The 17,804-nt window shown below is 37.8% G+C and overlaps 1 protein-coding gene across 4 annotated transcripts in view; it reads right to left on the reverse strand.

Annotated features, from left to right (window-relative positions):
- Positions 1–377: 377 nt before the first annotated feature.
- The window catches only part of CPPED1 (calcineurin like phosphoesterase domain containing 1), a 49,770-nt gene continuing 32,343 nt past the window's right edge, over positions 378–17,804 (reverse strand). For all 4 annotated transcript variants that reach the window (XM_037384941.1, XM_037384940.1, XM_037384942.1 and 1 more), the window contains one exon: positions 378–1,581. In XM_037384941.1, coding sequence (XP_037240838.1) covers positions 1,349–1,581 — 233 coding nt within the window. In that variant the 3' untranslated portion in view covers positions 378–1,348. The remainder of the gene's footprint in view (positions 1,582–17,804) is intronic.

Below are 17,804 nucleotides of genomic sequence, written 5' to 3' on the forward strand. Positions count from 1 at the left end.
AAACTGTTATGACTAAAATGTAGAGAAACTGACTCTTCAACACAGCGTTTCATCTCCCTCGCCCCATTTAAATACCTGTAATATCCTCTAGGGAACAATGTTGTATGTTAGTATACATATACAGAACAATGGATAGAATGCATTACTTCTTCAGCCACTGTTGTTTGTGTTCTTTCCTCTTCAGGTGCTCAAGATGCATGCTCTCTATTTCTAGATAACCTGTGGCATGGATTATAGTATGTTCAACTAAATACATAAAAAATACAAGCAGGTATGTGTTAAATTATGTGAAGACTTTTTTTTTTCATATTTAACAGTAAATAAATAGGATACACTTGCTAAAAAAAAAATAGGTAAATCGCAGCACACAAATTTCATTTTATATAATTTATTTTTAAAGACTTATCCCAGTGAAGAAAATACACTTTTTAGGGGTTTCAACATTCAATATTGTATAATAATACAGTAAGGGACTCTCATACTGCATTTGAAAATCAAAGCTCTCCCCTTGTCTAGGAATCAACAAAGTGACTTCTGATAACAGTATTATGTACAGAATATTCTCCCCATGCAATTATTCCAACTTTTGAAGCTATAGCAAGAATATGTGTTAATTGAATGGTAGTTAAATTTCAAAAGGAAAATAGTTTTTCCATGTTTAGTTTTTGTCAGGGGCACCTATATTAGCTTCATTTACAGACTTTCCATTACATAAAATCAGGATATAAAAAGACACCTGAGCTGTGACTGCTAAACAGAATGTGTTTGCTCCCGTATTTCTGCTGGCTCTGAAAAACTAAGGAAGTAACATATGGGAAATGGTAGAAAATACTATGTCTAGGTAACAAGATCTGATGCAAAGGTTGCTAAAAGTCAGTGGGACTGTGGTGATTTCAGAGGTTTTGTTTTTACAGAGTAAAAAAATGCCCCATTTATATTATCCAGAATGTAACAGAAATGAGTAAATTTATTGATGATAAAATAATTTCTCAATATGAAACTAAAATAGACTGGAGTTAAAGAGTTGTGTAGAAGCTACAACTCTCACTCTGATACGTTCCTCTCTCATAAGAAAGTCTTCTCTAGAAGCAAAGTAAAAATTCTCAGAACAGTTCTTTTCAATGATAGATTACCGTATTAGTTCTGCTATTTTTCCATACTCCTCACAGGTCTCATTTTCAACAAGATAAACATGTCAACAGCTTTCTTGTTATTTAGGATGATAACAAATTGAGATCTGTTCTGGGGCATGGTGCACAATCAGAAAACTGTAGCTTCACCTGGGGGAAGCTTTCTGAAACTTTTTATTTGTCTAATATGGAAAAAAAATCATACCATTTGACATAGCCTAATTTTGCTTTGCAAGCATATCTAGCAGCTCTTTCTCTATGCCTTGACTGCTCAGTTCATTTAAACTGTAGTATCTATGAACAATCTTTTCAGCTGTGACAACAACCACTCGAAGCCCATGTGTGTCTTCTCCCAGTTGACATCCTATTGCTGATGAAACCACCATTTCCAGTCCTCTGTAGGACCCTCCAGCATTCCTATGGTAATGTCCAGAAAACACAGCTTTAATGCCTGTTAAAGAAAAAAGGAAAAAAGAGAGTACACATTTAGTTAGCAGTTGCAGGTTATGTATAAAATGTGTTTACAATAAAAGATAATGCTGCAGTTATATGCTGAGGCTTACACAGCTGCTGGGGTTGTAGAGAAAGTTCCACAGCAAGTACAGCTACAGGTGTTATGTTTATCTTCATTCTTTAATGGTTCATAAAGCATAAAATTAAACCATCTACGTGAACTTGTATTTTAAACAAATAATTAGTAACCAGCAATAAATAATTCTAATAGTAATAAATAATTCATTCTGCTGTACTAGCTCTGCTTAGGGTTATTGGACTCCAACTTCTTTATGCTTACTACAAGGTGTGTTTGTCTTCTTGGTACTGCTTTGGCTAGAAAGAAGGAACACTCTAGAGGAGGTTGATTAAAATCAGAAAAAAAATTTCAGTGATAGCCTAAAGGATGATGCTACTGAAACATGAGTTGAAAGCCAAGGACTGCGGAGCTGTATTTGTCAATTAACAAACAAAATTTTCTAAGGAGAGCTTAAACCTTGTTTACCCAAGGCTAGTAACCTTAAAAAAAAAAAAAAAAAAGAGAAGATAATTTGTAATCTTTTCTCAAAGACATCAGCGGGGGTGGGGTGGGTGTCCACTGATGGAACAGAGCCAGGTACATCAAAGAAACCAAATAAGCAGAAGAGGTTGTGAGTTATAATAAGAGGGGAAGAAAGATGAGAACAACCAAAAAAAGGAAAGGTTGACAACCTGCAAGAGGAGTCAGGCTTGGTAATGACGTGAATGAACATTTATCTAGTACAGGGTACAAAGCAAGCAGGTTTATTCTGATTTCCTCTGTATTTTTAATGATGTAAGGCTGTAATGTTTCTTTCCTTTTACAAAAAAATAGACTATTTATATATTTGGACTGTTTGGGGGTAAAAAAAACACTCCATTATAAACTTGAAAAGAAAGAAATACATTTGATCTATTGTAGGAGACAACAGAATGCTGTATTGAAAATTTCTGGGAAGGTTGCATGCAAGTAACATCCAGGCTTGGTCAGAAGTAGAAGAAAAGCTAAATGACAAGCATCAGCAGGTAAGGAGGACAAACATGTTTCATATTTAAGGCTTTATAATGTACTTTGAAATCCTTGGCCAAATCACTGTCTAACTGATGAGCCAAATGAATGTTTTAAAGTCCAACCATTCTTCCCCTTTTCTCAGAATACGATAATTGAACAAAAATTAAGTTTGCAAATGCTATCTGATTTTGACCAGCCTCTAAAGACGATCCATATGCCAGGTCTACTTGCCTGCCATACTCCTCAGTAGCTATGGGATTTTTGCAGAAATTTTGAAACCATTTCAAATCAAATGAAATTGTGTCATCCTCACCTCCACACCAGTAATTTCTGATTTTGTTTCTTCTACCTTGCAAACAGAAGCAAATAAATTGGTAGAAGCTGTATTTGCTACTCTGAATGACTTTTCTGATTGTCTTTAGAGGTCAACTTCATACTACCAAATAGATTATTTTCCCTTCCCCATGTGATGTTTTATAAATTTAATCAAATGTTTTTATTAATACAAAATAATGAAACCTTGTTTAGTCTTGTGAGTCAAAAAAGTAAAGAAAAAGTCATTTTGATGCTAAGTAAGTATTTTTCCTGTCACAGTTTGTAGAACCATTAACAACAGAGTTGAGAACCTAGATTCTTCCTAAGAGAAAATATGCTATCATAGACAGGCATTTCATTTCCAGGTTATGTCACCAGTTAGCCATTCTGTGCACTGTTGATAGATACAGCTGAGCATCATAGTCAACAACATTTGTAGTTCAGCAAAAAAATCATTCATCAGCTTTCTTGCTAATTTAAGATGGTGCATATTTTATTTTGAATGAAAATGTGGAGTTAGTATAAATAGCTAATTTTACAAACAGGTTTCAGGATTAATTTTTGGCATGCTCAGTCTAAGATCCTTGGATTTCAGACTATTGCAGTTTCCTGAAGCTGCATCTAATGCTATTTTATACTGTTGTGAAACAGAAAAATTACTGGACCAGATGGGAATTTTGTTGTTTATCATCAAGTGCAAAACATGTAAATTAGTTTCATATTTTGTTACAGGAACTGCTTAGATCTGATGCTGATTTACAAAACTATTAGTGACAACTCAAAAATTTTCAAATGCACCTGAAGGATTTAGGTGTAATTTCTCTATTGAAATACAATAGGTTGTGTGCTCCTTAATCATAGTAACACTTTGATGGCTCTACATAAAGCATCTCAAAATATATTAATACTAAGTGACTCAGAAAACACTTCAAGTATTCCCTGACAACCATGACTAGATAGCCAGCAGGTCATTAAAATAACTGCCTACTTTATGAAACTGAATCTTTCCTATTAGTTTACTATGTTGGCTAAAAACCTGCTGTGCTATAACAGGAAAATGCTGGCACTATTCTATAGATGCTGTACCTTGCTGAACATAATTTGTGTTTAATTGAAAAATAAATTAACAAGCAAAGATCTAAACATGTGCCTGTTCCAGCGGAGGACAGCAGAGAAGGGTGAAGCTTAGCATGTGTGGGGACAAGCGCCAGCTATTATGGGCTGTGTGGGGTGTGCCCTGATGGCACTCCTTTCCTCTGCACACAGTGAGGGTCTTGTTTACCACCCCAGGTTAAAAGCTATCCTTAAATTCGCAGCACTGATAATTACCTTTCCAACCATTGTTTTTATCATTACAGAATAATGAGTAAGCCTATAAAGATACACAGGGACAGACACTGTGATGACAACATCAAACTTCATTTGTTATTTTTCATATATTCCAGCCATCTGCCATTCCATGCTTAACAGGTAAGAGATGCTTAGTCCTGTTCAAGTGGTAGGCCAGAGAATGGGTAATCTGTGAGATGCTATAACCTTAAATGACATATAAAAAACTCAAAAGCTAGCAGCAGGTGATTTTTGCCTTCAGACAGCAGAAGGTCTGGAAAAGAGTAGAGGCAATTTAAAGGCAGAGAGCTGTGATTAGGAATGCACTATAACTTCACAAGGAAATCCTTGTTTTTCTGGCCAGAAACACCTTCCACCCTTTCTCCTGCAGTAGCTTTAGACCTCTTTCACAGCAATGAAATGAAAAGGAAAGTGAGGTGAACTTGCTTTAAGACCGTTGGCTACATATGTCCTTTTCTTTTGTGGGAGTGATTTGAAGACTGATATAAAATATATAAACTAGGCTCAAAGTATTGTTAAAAATTAAGCAGTTTGGAAAGCAAAATATAAATTATTCTGCTGTGTGCCTGGTAAAAGCTGCACAGGCTTTCATATTTCAAAATCCAAGGCCTTCCCAAATAGCAAATGACTCAAGGTGGAAAACAGAGAATGATGTTACCTTTATATTGAACAGTGGTACATGGTCATTGTCAGCTAGAACTTGTCTGTTACCGTATTTTAGTTTATCAGTACTAATTTTCTTCGTGCAGTGTAACCTGCTCATCTGTCTGGTGCATGAGTTACGCTTGTTAGTAAATCAGCATGATAACTTTGAGAGCTTGCTCTGACTCAGCTGCTGGGACCTAGCAAAACAGTTCATGGAGGTTTTGGGGGGCTTTTTTATTTGTTTGGTTTTAGTTTTTTTTTAAATCTTAGGAGAAACCCAGTCATAGAATCACAGACTCATTTAAGTTGGAAAGGACCTTTGAGATCATCAAGTCCAAGATTATCTTTGCCCCTCCTTTTGTTTCTAATGTATTTGTAAATACATTACGTGGCGGGCCGTACCAGACAAGGGAGTTTTCTAGTAACATCCCTTACCCAGGCCCCAGGGAGGCAGCAGACTTCCCTGGGGGCTGGGGCTGGTTGGCATCGCAGGCCCTCCACTTCTCTCAGAATACCTCAGAAGGCAAAGGTGGAATATAAAAGCCCTGTGACATAATGGGCTTTTTGCACAGTTTCTGTACTTCCTAGATATTATTTGGGTCCATAAAATAATAATATAAAGATGTTTTACAACTGATGTCACAGTCAGTGTGAGCAGTCACTTCTCAACTGCTACCATGTTGTAGATTATTACAGTGACTGTTTAACATACATGTAAGTCAGTCAAGCAGCAGAACTAAGTGTTTCTTTCCTATTACATGCACACCTGTCCAAACCATGAGGCTGCACTTGCCACCTCCATCCCCCAACCCTTCTGCAGTGACAGACAGAATGTGTCCATCTAGAGCTGTTTATGGCATGGCTGGGCATTCTCTTCTCTTGCTTCCTAATACAGAGAGCAAAACTGAACATTGTGGGACCTTTCCATATGACATCCTACTCATTAAAGTAGGATCCATCTTGCCTTGTGGCATTGTTTGTAAAAGAACAAGCCCTGATGGGCTAGGAGTGGATGCTGAGTAGATGAGGCTGCTTACTGCAGCCTCTGAAGGCATTTGTGGGGAGAACATGACACACTAAGCTGAACGTTACCGATTTGCTTTCAACTTGGAGCTGCCTGTAATGGATCCACATATGCAGCATTTTCCTGTCCCTCAGGTGCTTAAATAAGGATCTCTGGCAGCATTCTAGATTCTACTCTTAGTCTCACACCTAGCATGGACCCAACTGTATCTTGGTTTTTCCTTGCAGAGCTAAGTGGCAGCTAAATGATCAAGGATTGAGCATTCAGGAAGCTCACATCTGGCCTGCTTGATTACTACACCACCTAGATCTGTAAAATACCCTTACCAGCTTCTGGTAAGTGACAGTACTACTATAGTAACAAGTTCTTTTCAGTATTTTCCACTTCTTCTGCAGGTAAGCAAAACTAGTCTATGAAAAAGTTAGTTAGGATGTAAACCCATGTTATACACTTTTAGTATGGGAAATAAGTGTGCTCTTTTTACTGGAAGCATCTGTGTTCCTAAAGTAGCATCGTCACACCATCCAGAGAATTTACAGAAGCCAAGACATTGTGACATTGTATATGTAAACCAACCCCCAACATACAGTTTCAGTGTGATTAGGAGGACAGAGGATACAAAATAAAGCAACTTTAGTTATGCTGTAAGAAAACAAAAGAATCTCCCCTTGTCTGAAAATTCATGGGAAGATTTTGAGAAACCCATCCTAGACAGCAGGCAGACACCAGATAAAACGTTTGGCCCACAAATTGTGCAGCTTTTTTTCTTAGGCAAGTACTGCAGCTTCGCCATGATTATGTTTAACTCCTGCTAACTGCCTACACTCAAGAAGGTATTTTGGTATGGAACTGAAGTAGGAATGATTTGTAAGCAGTGCAGATGTCATACCTGCGACCAGAGAGGACGTGATTTTAAACCCCTTTTACCCCCTGTTGGCTATGGGAGGCAGATTCTGCCTAAACAAGCTGGTGTTTATGGGTACTGTTCAGCCTTTTAGCATATGTATGTCATTCAGATCCTAATTGCACTAGACAGGTGTTCAGCACTGAAATGCCCTTGCGGATCTAGCTGCTCTGCATCAGCCTCTGCTAGATTTTAGTATCTGCTTTAGATATCTCCCAGTGAAAATTCTGCCCAGACCTCAGGTACTCTTTATTTCCAGTGCTAGTATTAATTCTTGTTATTGTTATGTTACAGTATGTTACATCTTGAACAAAGAAACAAACAGGTCACTGCTATGTATTAATAGAAGTCTAACTGATGATGTTTTTTCTTCAATAGCACTTTTTTGTTCATTCAACTGTATTCCACTCACTTTTGTTAGTTAGCATAAGAAGGAAATGTGAACCACTCAATGCAATAATGCTAAGATGACAAGCAGGCAATTTACTTTGCTCTTGCTTTTGATCTTAAACATAAAAAGAATCTTAGAGATGTATGCACTCAATTTATTCATTTCAGATGTTTTTTCTGAAGTAATACTGGCAAGTTGCTAGGAACTCCTCCCCAACCCCCTTTCTTTTTCCTAAACTCTTGTGAGGAAAGAACAGTGTCTTGGCAGACCTCATTTTTATAGCCTGCTTTCTGGTATCCTCTGGTCAGTCAAATGCATCCAACTATACACAAAATAGTACAGTCCCTTCCCACTACAACAACAACAAAAAAAGGTAGAACAGTGATTTGGTTTTAATCCCTGGTTTCTGAAATAGCAGTTGGGAAAAGCTTTGATATAAAAGCTGTATGAAATACTAAACAAGAAATACTAAACAGCTACTGTGTAAATAAATGTCCAAAGCATGGCACCTTCACAAGAGTTCAGTATTTCATTTTCTATGAAATATATATAATGATTTGAATTGAAATGTGACTGGAGGTTTCACAGTATCCATTAATCAAAAAAAGCAGGATCCATTACTTCAAGATACTACTCATATCTAATGGATAATTCATTAAAAGAAAAAAGGGATTAAAATCAGAATAAAGTAAAAAACTGTACAGATAGTTACTAAACCCCCAGCACCACCACCAGAAAACAAACTACACACACTGTCTCTGCGATCATCATCATCTGACGTCAGACTACATAACAATACAACAGTTACCAGGTATCTGCTAGGGAGAAAGGGCCTGAACTGCCAAATTAATTTCTGATCAGAACAGGACTGGAAGCCAGAGACTCAGGTTGGGCACCATGCAGTGTTGGACACCACATCTTGCTCTGTCTGTTCTAAAACAGTCCCTGGATCATGAAAACACCTAAAACCAACGAGCCTCATGTCTGTACACTAAACATGAATCTTCAGAATCAATCAATGTACAAAAAAATCCATGTCTTTGAAAAGAAATATTTAAATACAGGAATTGATTCTGGTTTTAGTAAACCAAAGATTCCTCCTGCCATGCAATTTACCATCATTTTCTGTTCCAAGCACAAAAAGTCCTTTTTAGTTCTGATCTGACAAAGCTGAATCTGAAAGACAAAAAGATTTACTGTTTCCAGAGATCTGATCATAACTCTTTTTCCTTGCAGAATAATGTGTTCCTACTAAAGAAAGAAATACCTATTTTCGTACAAATTCTGAGCCCAAAGCAGCCTATTTAGCATAAATAATTCATGACATAACAACCAACCAAAACATGGATTGTTCAAGAGTCATCTGAAGAGATGTAATACTTAACATCTGTTGATTAGCCTTAGACGCCTCATTAGCCTAACCATGAAACAAGTTACTAAATACTTTGGTTTTATGCTAATTCACACACTGCATTATGTCAGTTCAGCCTGTAAGGCTACACAGTGACTTCGGCAAGGCAAGAGGGGTAATTGCTGCAGAGGGTAATTAATAGCTCAGGTAATTCATCATGCTAGCTTTGATGCTATCTGTATGTTCATTCATAAGCAGAATCTTTTAAAGCACAACTCAAGTTTTAAAAATCTGAAACAAAATTCGTATTTTAATTTGGATACCTTCTTCCAAGTTAAAAACTTGATATGAACACTTTGCTCATGGTTTCTATTGTTGGCTTTTCTCAGTAGAAAATTCAAAACCGCCTCTGAAGACTTTCCCGTGCCCCCTCCCCGATTTCCAACGTCTGCTTTCTAAAGCCAGCTCACCACATAAGTAGTCCTCGCAGCACCTTCTGCAAGCTCTTGATTCGCATCTTTCTCAGTTTAAGAGCTCTGGCAAGATGGACAATTTTTACCAGCGTTTCCCATTTTCTCTTGGTTCTCATCAAGCTTTGTGAGCCAAAGCAGTACATGATTAAAAAGGGCTTTCCTTGCAGAGATGGTGTAATGGGTACTGTTAAACTGACTCATTGGCCCATTAGGAAAGGACATCGAAACAAGTATCTGAGATTTGCTTTGGCTGCTTCATGGAAATGATTTGTTCAGAAAGGGATGACCAGGCCAGCCAGGCTCAGGAGCCTGCGTAGAAGCATGTGTACAACCATCGCATCCTCACAGACTGCAGTAGCTCTGATTTAAAAGAGATTATTTTTTGTAATGATGACCATCTTACAGCGCTTCTGAGCCCCCAAACCAGACAAAGCAGAATAACGTTCTGAAAGAAACAGAGCTGTATACGAAATACCCACCCCCTCCTCCAGGACCGGTGATACTGGGAAAAATTTGAAAGACAACTTTAGCTGCCTTGGTGGTGTTAGCATGCTGTTGATTTTATTCCTGACAAGAATCAGATGAGAAAATAGTTCATTACCTGAAAAGAAGCTACGCACTGAGTATTATGCAGAAGACAGTTTGTCTGTTAGCAGGAGTAGCTAAGGTTGTTTTACAGAATTTTAAAAGTGCATCGTCTTCTTCCCACAAATTATAGTTTATCACTCAGAGAAACGCTTCTCAACAACAGTTCTGCGGCACCAGGGAAAAGGGTCAGCATGATTTTGACATAACTGCACTGTAAGAGAACAAAGGCATTTAGCTGTGTCTTATGGATAATTCCTCTGAGAGTGATTACATCCCAGTCTTAGCTTATTGTGCAGTTGCAGACCCGTAATTCCCAGAGTCCCTTACTCAGTACTCTGCTGCTGGTATATTCTGTAGCATAGAAAAATGCAAGAACATGGAAGACTGTGCATGTTTTCGACTCCATTTGAGACTGGAAAGAAAGGGGACTACGGCCTGCCTTCTCTATGGGGGCCAACAGACAACCACATCTTTTCAGTCAGTGTTTTGACCACTTCTTCTGTTTAAGGAGTAGTTAAGTCACTACAAAATACCACTACTTTAAACTTGAAATGCTAGCAAAGAATTTTTTTTTGCTTTTTTAAATAGACAGCAGGCATATTCCATAACAATGCAACAGTAAGATTTTGTGAAATACATCTGTTTTCCTAAGTTCCTGAAAAATTTGATGCTTGCTAGTTTAATTCAAGAAATACAGATTGAGCCTGAGTCTCAAAGGAGATCTAGTTGCAGTGATTACAGAAATCCAAATAGTTTAAACGAGGATGGAAAACAATGCACTCACATTTATCTTGAAATATTAAAAATTATTTCATAAAGAAACATGCCACCTGGAAAACAACTTTTCTCCCACGATCAGATGATACTGGGCTGGAATTCAGGCTCAAACTAGTTTAAATTCCAGGGTTGTCTGATTTCAGTTTCTATAACTACACTCACTTCCACGGCTTGCTTCCAAAACCCCCTGAATTCAGAAGAAGCTGTTTTCCAGCTCTAGTTCCTAACATACAAAAAAACCATTTTGAAGCAGGTTTGCTGCATCCAAAATGCGACTGGCCTAGCCTCAGTTGGAAATCAAACTGCTCAAACCAGCACTACAGGCAGTGTAAAAATATAGGAAGAAAATTACTAATATAAAAATAAACCAAAGAAAAGCAAGCAGATTTTCCAAATTAGGAAGAGAATGCCTGGAATAATCAGCATAGGCAATCAGTAGCATGCTTTATTTAGACTGAGCCTTCAATTAAATAAATGCTTTTCTCAGCAAAAGCAAATGAGACTGTAAGAGAACGAGAAGGCTAAATTAGTGCAATATGAATGACATAATAAATATGTAATGGCTACAGTACAGACCTTGCTTCTCCTCCTATGCACTCTGTAAAGAATTTGGGGAAAAAAATTTTTCTGACTGAGCAATGAAATTTATCACATGGTCCAGATTATCCCCTTTAAATGCTAATTAATGTTTTTTACAGTAACTGCAGACATGAATCAGTGTTCACTGCCCTTCACTTACAGATTTATGGCTCTCAATACAGACTACAGGTGAAGTTCAAAGCAAACAAAAGGAGGCATTTCTTCACATAGCTGTGAAACAAGAAACTCCCTCCTGCAGAGCACTGTGAAAAGCTGAGAGTTTTCAAAAATCTACTGAACCAGTCTATAAGAGAATCATTAAATTGCACTATATTGATAACATTAATATGGTACACTAAGTCCCTGAAAGAAAAAAATGTTGGAGATAGAAAGAGTACTTGGAAGAAATACCATTATGCACTTGCTCTCCTGTGTTCTTCGCAAGGGTTTGGTTAGTAGGAGAAGCAGGAGACTGGGCGACAGGGATCATAATTCTGGTCTGGTTACTCTGCTTTTATGTTAGCTGTTCAAGTTGAATGATAAAATCAGGTTTAAAATAGAATTAGGCTTATCTAAAAATCACTGCTTCACTGGACAAAACTCTCATTCAAGGACTGAAGAAAGAGGATATACTAGCAAAAGCAGATCCTATATATAGTTGTTCCCAAACCTGCAAGAGCTAGAGAGGAGCAGCAGTAGAGCCGAAATGGAAGCAAGCAGGTAGAAAGCCAATTCTGTAAAAAAAATAAATTTTACTGAGTGAAAAACTTGAACTTTATCAACACTGTAGTACTTCTAGTAGTTCAAGAGTTTTCATAGGCAGAAGAACAAAATAAGTAGTATCCAGGCACAGGGAGATGCTACTATAAGAGACGTGTGTGTATGTGTACACCCACACAGATGTATGTGTAGATCTATTTTTTTAAAGACAACGTTTCTGGCAAATACAACCATTTAAGTCACATGGATAAGTTGATCTTGAGCACTTCGCCTGGAGTATCAGGCACAAACTGGCTTTTCTTTTTTCTTCCTTTCACTTGCAGCGTACAGCTGCTTTCTGCAGTGCTGAACAATGTGGTCAGTTCAACAGAATACCTGTCCTTAGAACAATTTTGCACCTCAAAATGATGCTCTTTCGGCTTCCCTACAAGAGCACACATTAACCACAGGCATTTTTTACCATAACTTTTTTCTCCCCAAAGGAGGTGCTATACATCGTTTTTTCAAGACCCCAGTACTACAGAGCGAATGATAATATTTAGTAGTCTTTGGAAACAAAACCTCTCATGTGGAATAGAACTGATTTTACCTCATTGCAGTCTGAGGGTGCTCACATCACCCCGTCTTCCAAGCAGCGCAGATGTGAAAGCATCAGTCACAGCACTGTTAACAGAACTGTTCGTGCTCAGGCAGTTCTCAGACCCCGTCCTCCAAAAAAGCCCAAATCATTAGCTACCAACAGGGCTCCAGTAGAAGGAAGCTGTCCCACTGGTAAGTGTCGGGGATCAACACCCATCATTTTGTAACCTCTTCAGTCAACCTTAAATAACAACATCATAGAATTTTGTGTAGCCCTTTAGAAGCTCTATGTCATGCCACCTCCTTCATCAGAGGAGTTGTGTGAATAAAACAGAACTGAATATGAACATTTATAGTGCATAGCACTATAAGCACCTTAATAAAAATATGCCATGTACTGTTGTTCACAAACATGATCCTGCAAACTTGCAGGAAAACTCCTTAAATTTGCTTTGTACGCTAAAGAATCCAGAGCTTGATGAAACTGGTGGTCAGTGGGTCCGTGTAAGTGGGAGACATTACTTTGCAAAGTATCTGTGAAAAGTATTTTTATATAGGACAACACTGAGTAGAGCTATATAGAGAAAGATCTTAGTCTCACTTGTTTTTTCAGTATAATCAGAGGAGAAACAAGCAGCACACCCAGAGGGTCAGTCCAGATCACCTAATTAAAATGCTAGTCTAAATGACACTTTAAAGGTGCCGTCTGTAGAAGGTTGCTCTGCGCTTCAAGTTAATTTTTGTGAATGCCTCTTGTGACCTTTCAGTGGAATTTATTTCCTGGTTTTGCTGCTTTTTCAACTTGAAAGTGAGGCTTTGTCAGAGACTTGACACAAACTCCGAACTATCCTGGTTTGCCATGTGCTTTAAGGATCAAAAAGAAATTTTCATCAACCAAAACTACAGCCCAGTGGATAAAAAAGATTTCAGAAACTGATCTAAGAACAACTGTTACTTAATGTCATTACAGACTATTAAATAAACGTCTTTTGTACTTGCTGCTGAAATTTTTGGGAAAAAAAAAAAAAAAGTCTTAAGTGTATCTACATGCTAGATTACATTATCATACCTGGGGACTGGTCTTAAAAAACCCTCTTACACAGTGATGTAGAAGATCTTAAATTTGGTCACTCTACCTATACAGTGAGTGCCTGATTTCAGGGTTGAAAGAGGTTGACCTAAATCACTAAAGTTGAAAGTATTTAATCTCAATTATCTTAAATACTGCCAAAGCAACACAAAAGCAAGCATTGAGATTACTCACTTGGTGTATGGGCTTTGCCAAAATCAAGGCCTCAGTGGCAGGAAGAAGAAAATATTACTGCCTTGTCAACTTTGATTACACAATAAAGAAAATAATAAAACGTAGCATATGTTGTCTGGTAAATTTTAGAAACAACAGCTTTCAATATTCCATGCTTTAATTTTGTGCTCAAATATATCTCAGCTGTGGATGTTCAGAAAGCTTCTTCCTTTAATACTACTCTCCTGTCATAACATTTTTAAGGGGAGAACGTAGCTATCACACTTTCTTAATGAGTAAAGGTGTTAGAATTACAGCATCTACAGTCAGAAATATAATGAAAAAATATGCCATTTAATAAAGTTAGGTTGTTATTTTTCCCCATAAGTAAAAATTATTTTTAACCACATCTGAAAAAAATGCCTTGAACACATTTAGATGAACTTAAAACTTTTTAATTAAAAAAAGCTGGACACATGTCTATTATCTAGTAATTCTCTCTTGGATACAAAATCTTTCACCTAGATAGACCACCTATACTCTTCATCTCACTCTGAACAAAAATGCCTTTTCTCAACTTCGTTGGTGAAAATGTAGCTATTAATTTAGGTTTTACAAAGCAGAGCTCTTAAACAAGTTCAGACATTTGCTTAAATGTTTTAGTTCATTAGGGCCATTAAGAAACACTTATTACTATGTTGTGTTAAGGAATGTAAGTAATCTCAGTGGGAAAAAGGTCTTTAAAAGATTGTGTATAGCTCAACAAAAAGTACCCATACTTTTCAGGTCATAGAAAAAAAGTCTTTAACATCCTAAGAAAATTATATGGGAATAAGATATGTAAGAAAAAGTATGTCTTCCATTACATAACCGCTTAATTTAAGACCTAGTTTATTACTTACGTTTATCAAAGACACATGACATGCAGACCAGATATTTGGCTAGACCACTACTACTTCTTTATTTTCCCTACAAAGCTATGAGGAAACCTATTTATATCAGCACTATATAATTCTTAAAAGCTGAATATGCATTTCACACAGCAGAGTCGAGTGACTCCAGCCGCTCTCACAGATGAGAACGTCAGGTCTGCTCATTCACAGTCCTTGCACACAGGTTTTTTTTTCTGTACTTCGCTTCTGTACGTAGAGGAGCCAGAGCACTGACAACTGAGGCTAAACTTTCCGAAGTTATACAAATCTGCTTTCAGAAATGAATTTTCACATTAATGATAAACTATACTCTCAACTGAGTTGATTTTCAGCGTCACTGAAATCACTTTTTCTAGGACAATACTTGTTATAATGCATTTAAAGAAAACAGAGTATGAGGGTTTCTTAGATGTGCAGCTTACAAGCATGGCTTAACTTTGCATAGTAGTAATATGTGTTTACAAGTGCCAGACTTTCAATTTATAAATATTTATCATAAGAACATGATTTTATCTTTAATTAGCCCAACTGCTAAGGACACTTCTAATGTGAGAAATGTAATTCAGTATTTCGTACCAGATGTAGCCTCTACAGCTAGTCTTTTATCTCTGCTTGTAATGAGCGGATACTTAAACCAAAACCATTATGTAATACATAATTGATTAGAAGAGAATAACTACAGAAAATCTGGGCTCTGAATTTAAAATAACAGTTTTCTGAAATTGCATACCTCACTCTAACGCACCTGTGCAATATCATCATACTTTAAGTATCTGATTATTCCCTACACATACCCATATGAATTTCTTTGTTCATGGAAAGACCTGAATTACGAGACTGTCCTTCCTCTCCTGTCTCACTCAAACCAGGTGAGTTACAGCTCTGTTTGACACTTACAGAAAAAGTATAAACATGAAAACTGAGGTAATTCCAGGTCTGATCCTGGGTTACCGACAACTAAAATATGATGCTCATATAATAACATTGCATTGCCAAACACAGCAACCCCCAAAACATGCACGTTACACTGTAATTTTACATAATTACTCAACAAACCTTTAGAGTGGCTAGAAACACTTGAATCGGAGAGCGAGAAAGCAGAAGGAAGGAGGGACTGGTGGCAGGTCAGGGGAAGAAGAACAGTAGCAGCCTGGTGGACTCCTTGAAAAGCTAGACTTACTTTCTTTCCCCAGAATAAATAGTTATACCAAATTTCTAAATTAAATGCTGTAAGGGGTTAGCCTCCTTAAACTGCAAGTCATAATTAAAAACAACAACATGCAAAGTAAATTGGGATTTCATTAGCAATATTCTTGTGCTTCAGTCTGCCAAGAACATGTGAAGTGAATGGGGGGAAAACCAATTTGATGTCTAATGATATGCTGAAATCGATTATTCTTTGACAAAGCAGAGAGTCAGAAAATAAGTGGTGCCATTGCCTGTCTGTGCATCTGTCATACCATGGTAACTGCCTGCTGTTTGCAATCCACTGATAACGTTTTGTGGTCTTACAAAGACGGTTCTTCAATTGAATAATAAAATGGAAACAGAACGCATCCGTTACTAAGGAAACTCTGAGCCAACTTTTGGTTCAGCTAATTTTTCTCTGCAGTCTGAGTTACGCTGAGCTGCTTGCTCTCTATATTCATTTAATTAGCAAAATGTTTGATCATTGGATTGTGAATATTACCTATTGACTCATTTACTTCTTGTATAACACAGCAAACAAAAGATCAATGTTTTAATATATTCATGAAGGAACCAAACAATGCGTCATTTTGGGAATGGGAACAAAGGACACAACGGGAAATGACGGAGGGAAGGTACAAATGGAATGCTGGCACAGAAAGGCGTTTGGGAATTTCTTCCATAGAGTTGTCTTGTATTGCTGACTTCCCATTCTCTCTGCCTTTCCCCCGTCACTTGAAACCTACCCAACTTTTGGTTAAGCCTCTGGATACACGTTACTTTGAAATGTTTCTCTAAGAAACATGATAACATAACAACGATAGATATTATGATAATAACATTTTGTGTAATTTCTTTTACCTCTTGATTAAGCATATGGTTTCAGCTGGGATAATTTTCTTTTTAGGAGCTGGTGCAGTGCTGTGTTTTGGATTTGGTGTGAGAACAATGCTGATAACACACTGTTTTCAGTTGGTGCTGGGTGATGTTTATACCAAGTTAAGGACTTTACAGCTTCTCAGGCCCTGCCAGTGAGAAGGCTGGAGGGGCACAAGAAACTGGGAGGGGACACAGCCAGGACAGGTGACCCCAACTAACCAAAGGGATAATCCATACCATGGAATGTCATTCTGAGTATATAAACTGGGAGAAAGAAGGAAGGAAGGGATTGGGGGGACATTTGGCGTTTTGGCATTTGTCTTCCCAAGTAACTGTTACACATGATGGATCCCTGCTTTCCTGGAGGTGATGGAACACCTGCCTGCCCATGGGAAACTGTGAATGAGTTCCTTGTTTTGATTTGCTTGCGTGCCCGGCTTTTGCTTTACCTATTAAAGTGTCTTTATCTCAGCCCACAGGTTTTCTCACTTTTACTCTTCCGATTCTCTCCCTGATGGAGAGAATCTGCTCCACTCCACTGTGGCGGGAGTGAGTGAGCGGCTGCATGGGGCTTAATTGCTGGCCGGGATTAAACCATGACAACTGAGTGTTGCAAAATGTTAGTAAACCATCTGGGCGACAAAACTCTAGAACAGCACTGCTTGGGTTTCCACACTAATGCTTGTTTACTGGGATACACCTGTATGGCAATGTCCTTCTGCTAATAAGCTCTCCAATGAACCAGGACCTGTTTTTAGGCAACAGTACATGAGCAGTCATTTAGCTGCCTCACTTTCCAAAAGCAATACTCCCCACTATATTAACGCTAGCACAGAAATTAAAAAAAAGATACTGACGTATTCTTAATGTGTCTCCTTATGGGAAAAAAACCAACCCACAACCCTCTTCTAAATCCTGGAATCTGCAAGTATGTCAGTCTCCTAGAGAGCCCTCAGCTGTGAATTTTGGCCCCACTGGCTGGAAAGAGTAGGAGATTCAGAGCTTGGAAATTGGTTTTGGATGAGTCCAGGCTTAACAATGATATGGTAAATTAGGAACAATATTATAAAATACTTGCATTGTTCAGTAATCCAAGTAACATGCTGTCATACAGATATAGGGAAAACACCACTCCAATGCAGCAATGGCAGGCTGGCAGGGAATTTTGAGGGACTAACACACTCCAGTAACATGCAGGCAATTAACAGGAAATA

Source organism: Falco rusticolus, chromosome 4 (genome assembly GCF_015220075.1).
Source record: "Falco rusticolus isolate bFalRus1 chromosome 4, bFalRus1.pri, whole genome shotgun sequence".
Lineage (NCBI taxonomy): Eukaryota > Metazoa > Chordata > Aves > Falconiformes > Falconidae > Falco > Falco rusticolus.